Source organism: Poecilia latipinna, unplaced genomic scaffold (assembly GCF_001443285.1).
Source record: "Poecilia latipinna isolate Pla-1442-1.1 unplaced genomic scaffold, P_latipinna-1.0 Scaffold801, whole genome shotgun sequence".
Taxonomy (NCBI): Eukaryota; Metazoa; Chordata; class Actinopteri; order Cyprinodontiformes; family Poeciliidae; genus Poecilia; species Poecilia latipinna.
Window position 1 is genome coordinate 297,070 of NW_015113417.1, and position 5,605 is coordinate 302,674.

The 5,605-nt window shown below is 34.6% G+C and overlaps 2 protein-coding genes across 3 annotated transcripts in view; one reads left to right on the forward strand and one right to left on the reverse strand.

Annotated features, from left to right (window-relative positions):
* LOC106956259 (tectonic-3-like) overlaps window positions 1-2,470 on the reverse strand; it is a 15,638-nt gene extending 13,168 nt beyond the window's left edge. For both annotated transcript variants that reach the window (XM_015046990.1, XM_015046988.1), the window contains exons 1-3: window positions 1,977-2,470; window positions 803-917; window positions 626-723 (exon numbers count right to left, since the gene is read on the reverse strand). In XM_015046990.1, coding sequence (XP_014902476.1) covers window positions 626-723; window positions 803-917; window positions 1,977-2,229 — 466 coding nt within the window. In that variant the 5' untranslated portion in view covers window positions 2,230-2,470. The remainder of the gene's footprint in view (window positions 1-625; window positions 724-802; window positions 918-1,976) is intronic.
* Window positions 2,471-3,470: 1,000 nt separating this feature from the next.
* sult1st6 (sulfotransferase family 1, cytosolic sulfotransferase 6) overlaps window positions 3,471-5,605 on the forward strand; it is a 20,332-nt gene continuing 18,197 nt past the window's right edge. Inside the window, exon 1 of the mRNA XM_015046994.1 lies at window positions 3,471-3,558. The gene's annotated coding sequence lies outside the window, so the exon portion shown is untranslated. The remainder of the gene's footprint in view (window positions 3,559-5,605) is intronic.

Genomic DNA, 5,605 nt, shown 5'->3' on the forward strand with positions numbered 1-5,605 from the left:
CCAGATACTTAAACTCCTCCACTTGAGGCAGGACGACCCCGGAGAAGGCACTCTACCCTTTTCCGGTTTAATCGTTGAATTTAAGTATCCAGACTGAAAAATTTTTTTTTTTTGAAAGAACAACATATTCAGAGCAGCAATTAAGCCAAAACTGTACAAAATATGCATACATTTTGCATTTAAGATAAGAAAAACTTTTTCTATAAATATATTCTATCCAGAACTCCTCAAAATCTAGTTTTAGCTTCACCTAAGCTAAAACTAGTTAAAATTTTGTAAAAATAAAAAATCAATCTCATATTAATCACCTCTTGCTGCTCAATTAACAATCAGTTCATCCAAAAATGAATTCACAGATCAATCCTGCACTTTACTGATGTTAAATCAAGCAGAAAGACCTGAGCTGTTTTGCATTTTGAGCAATAAGATGTTTATATTCCAACTTAAAAATAAATGTAACTATTAGTGTATTTTTAATGGATTTCTAATATTTTATGAAATAAGCTTAAATGGTAAAATGAAAAACCTGCAAAAATATTCCAGCATTTTTTTTATCCGATTAATCTTCAAAAAATAATCACTGGAATAATCATCAGTTGCAGCCGTAGTCACTTAATCCATTTACCTTCTGCCTGAACACAAAACAATGTGTCCGTCACCGTGACGAGTGAGGAATCCACGTTGGCTCTGAACATCAGCCATTTCTCAATGCAAACTCGTTTCCTGCATCACAAAAGTTGACTTTTTAAAACCATTAAAGCATTTATGGAACACACAGGGAGGGAATGTGTGGAGAGCCTACACGTCTTCTTTTGGACAGCCGGTGAAGACGGTGCTTAGGTTGGCAACATCACAATCAGCTGTGTCACAGCAGCAGCCGATGTCACAGAAACCAGGAGTTAGATCACAGAGACAAACTGCAAAAACAAGAAGATGAACGTTAGTAACGGGATTCACTGTCAAAATTAAATACAGAACTTTTCATACTACATGAATGATGAAGAAAGAAGTGATTACTGATGAACCACAATCCAAAAACTTGACTCTTAGGTTAATTTGTCTCTCTAACACATCATTAGGTGTGTGTGAATGTTTGTTTTTCCTTTATGGTGCTGTGTGAGAAACTGTGTTCAGTCAGAGGCTTCTTCAGAGTCACTGTAAGACTGACTGCTGCTGGAGATTCTTCCTGCCCACACTTAATTTCCCTTTTGGGAAAATGCTTTGTTTTAAAATTAAGCAAAAATTATTATTATAACCTAAACAGGAAAGATAAATGGCAACAGAAAGGCACAAAATTGTTAGAAATATTACTAAAACAGCTAAATCTTGCATTTTGGGGGATATTTGGTGTCTTAGTATTTAATATTAAATCTGGAATCACTTCAAACATTAATGACTTTACACACAAATTTATTCTAGTTTCCTTTTATGTAATGCAATTAACAGTTACACTTTATTTGAAGGGTTGTACATAAAACTGACATGACAGTCATAAACACGACATAACACCTGTCATGAACATGAAGCAGTCTTCATAAATGTTTATGACTGTTGTCATGAAGTTGTCATGAAGTGTCATTGGGTAAATAATGATATTTCAATGCAAGGTTGCACTAAAAGATGCATTAAAAGTGTCAACTTTGTATTATTCTGTAAATAATTACATTTTAAAAGCAAAGTTGCATTAAAATCTGCATTAACAGTCCATTAAAAGTGTCAACTTTGCATTAAAAGTGTTATTATTTACCGAATGACACTTCATGACAACAGTCAAACCTTCATGAAGATCCTTTATTTTTATGACAGTGTCATGTCTGTCTTTTGCACACGCCTTCAAATAAAGTGTTACCCAATAAATAAAATGGGGCAAAAAAAAAAAAAAAAAACATTAAAAGTATAAATATTTATAGAAAATGTTAAACATACTTGAACCGTCAAACCAGCAATTACTATCCCTGCTAAGTTGTTCTGCTTACTCTGTGGGTCACCCTCTGTTGACATCGGAGTTTGGTCGGTGGTTGGAGACGGAGTTTCTGTGTCCAAAGTGGGATAAAGAGTGGCTTCCTCTGTGGCCCCCTTAACACCCGGAGTCGGGGTGGGTGAGCCGAAGGGGCCTCCATTTGTTTGGCTGGAGATGGTAGAGTCAGTGACCCCTAAATCTGTGGCTGAGAGAGCCAAACGTCCACACAGGAGGAGGACGTGAAGTGAACACAAACGGCTAATAATCATTTGGCTAACGGAGACATGGTTCGGTGAACGGATCCGGAGTTAAACAGTTAAATCAGCCACAAAAACAATGTTAGTTTTACAGTTTAGTTTCCACTACATACATAACGCCAAACACTGACACTCTTTCATATATAAGTAATTAAGACATTTCAGAAAATATCATCCGAAGTAACATTTAGCTACATGCTAACCAGGCATCTCCAAGCAAGCTGCTTGTTACTAAGGAAGTTGTCGTCCCGACTTCCGTTGTACGAAACTGCTACCGTAAAACACGAATAAAGAAGCATTACATATCATGAGCACCTTATGTCTTAAACATTATTTGAAAAAACAAACAAACAAAAAAAGAGAATAACCTTATAGTTAAAAAAAACCTCAAGTAACCAAAATACTGGAATTAAATGGTGATGCTTATCGACTGAATCATTGGTTTCATTTTATTTGGGCACTGTTAAAAATATGATAATATTTTAACAAAAATGTTTGATTAGAGAAATTCTCTGATGACTTTTTAAAAACTAATAAAACTGACTTTTTCCCCATTTTACATTGAAGTGAGATAACATTAAGCAGTACCTAGCAAGTTCTTCTGTCTGATTTCTAGTGATGCACCAATTAAAACATTTGGGACGATATTTATATTAATATTGCTGCTATGGCAGAATACCAATATTATTTATATTATATATATTTCCTAGTCTCTATTAAAATTGCTAAATATCAACAACCCAGCTAACATTTTTTCTGTCCTTAAACATTTTGCAATCGTTCCATGACTCTCACATGATCAACCAAAAAGTAGGTTTCAATTTGAAGGAGATGTGTGAAGAACATTTTACTGCCTTAAAACAGACCATAAAATGTAATGGAGGCTGATATTTGATTCAATTTCCATTTAGGACTATTAAAGTATTTTAAATTAAATTAAAATTGAATATAATTTCACATGTTTTAATTTTACAATATTTTACACAACATTATTGTATCTTTCTGCACGTCTGCAGGCTTTATATGTACAACTGGGGGCTATATGTGTAAGAAAAGCATGTCCATGATCTTCAGTTTATTCACTGTTACTCTCTATTTTAAACTTTAATGCCTCCTTTCTGATGATTTATTGATGGATTTCATTTGACTGCATGTTTCCTCCCCAGAAAGCCAGACCAGCTCTCCTGGAGCGGCAATGGAAAGCCAAGAAAAACATCTGTGACCTGGTATTAGAAATATGAAATATCCCTGATGTGGACCCGTGGAAGCAAGCAACTTTAAATCAGCCAACGCTCACAGAAGCATGCTTCACTTATTCAGCCTGCAGCTGGGTGAAAAAAGGTAGAGATTTTGCTCTTTAAACACTGTTTTTATCCTTAAGTACTTTAAACCTAGCAGTTAATCTATTCAGCATCAGATATGTTTTTATCCTTTGCTTTTGCATGAAGCTTGCCTGTGCATGTTTTCACTTCTTTTTAGCTGTGTCGCACATAAAGCAATGATAAATAAATGAACAGATGCTATAAAGCAGGTCAGTGACACACTGAGTTTTTAGTTCAAGCTGAGTCACCAAAAGGAGCTGATAGAAAAAACATGAATGAAACAAATCTCATATTCCTGTTAAGAACTTCACAAAGATAACAGCATTTTACTGTTTTATGGACTTGTTCCTGAATAATTTTATACATACTAGATGTGTAATTTAATATTTTTGTTTGGTTTGTTCTCCTGGGCTCATACATCAATGGGCCCATTGTAGTGGATGAATGCTGCTACTCATCTGCTACTCATCTATGTATTTGTGCACTTTTTATAAAAGCATAGGGTCATTCTAACTGAAAACAGAGCAAAAGGTGGCCACAACATCCAAAATAGATATTTGGAAAGTACTTGAAGAAGCCAGGAGGAATATTCCTCATTGGGTTACCAAAGGAAACCACAAGAAAACTTACCAATGAGCCACGTGAATAGCCACGTGAATGTGTTTCTTTTGGGGGCCGAGATGGATGACGAGATCAGAAAAATGTCATAGTAAGGAGTAAAATCAACAATATTAATAATTATATTTCAGAATTATGGACACTGAAAGCATTTTTTGCATATTTTTAAAGGACAAACCATACATAGTGCTCATGTGACATCACACTTCTGGGAACTTTGTAGCTGACAGCCATCTTGGTAGGTATCTGTAACTAACTGTCATGACAGTTGCCATGGAGTTGCTATGACAACAGTAAACAAGCCACATTGTCTATATGGTTTGAGCCCAACCACAGTGATTTTATCGATATTTAGTTGTCAATAAGCTCTTTTTGTTGATCTCGAAGTCATGGTTCATCTATGCTTTGAGCTGTGTTTGCCTACCAAGATGGCGGATCAGTGGCGTGGATCACTTCCTGTTCAAACTGTCTACGCTATAAAATTACCCAGGGCGGCCATATTAATAAATACAAACACTGTTGTTGCTTCCTTTGCCTTAGTGAAGGACAAGAGAGTATTAGTTGGTTAATAAAAACCGTAAATAAAATCAATATATAAACACCAGCTAACATAGAATATTTTTTTAGAGAAATAATTTAAAATGGGCTTGTTTTATGTTGACTTTTGTGAACCACAATCTCATTGTTATATTTTTAGGTTTTATAGTAAAAATAGAAAAAAATAAATCACAGGAAGTAAACAAGTTTTATTTACCTGGACTAAGGACAAAATTGCTCTTTGGATTATAAAGAATCATATTGTGTTAGAATGGCCTAATCAAAGTAAATATTTAAAATAGGAGATTTTGAGACAAGACTTTTAAATTGCTGTTTACAGAAGCTCTCCATCCTTTCTGACTGAACTCTGCTTATATTTAGCAATGGGGAACAATTTTCAGTTTTTAATTTAAAGATTGAGAGAGACTGAAGAAGTGAACTGCAAACCTTTCAAGCTTTTATTTGTAAAATAATTGTGTAATAATATTTCTTCCACTTCTCATTTAAACACAACTTTGTGTTGGTCAATGTCATTAAATCCCTAAAACTTATTTTGTTTTGTGCAAGTCCTCTGCCATCCACTAGGGGGTGCTGCTAAATCCTCAACACCAAACGGTACACAGGGAAAGACTAGAACAAGTCTTGACCTGTGGAGTCAAACAGGGACACAGACATAAAAGAGGTGAATAACAGGTTAGGTGGGATTACTTTCAAATGAACCGAAATGCTAGTTTTATAGTAGTTTGTGACTGTTTTAAGACGTTGAAAAAGAAAATAAGAAGCTAAGGCCAGTTTAAGCAACATTATTTCTTGAATGTTAAATTTTATTTTTCATTTCTTTATTTGTTTTTAACTATATCATTTTCACATTATTCCTGAACAACAACATATTCTGCTTTTAAATGTAAAGG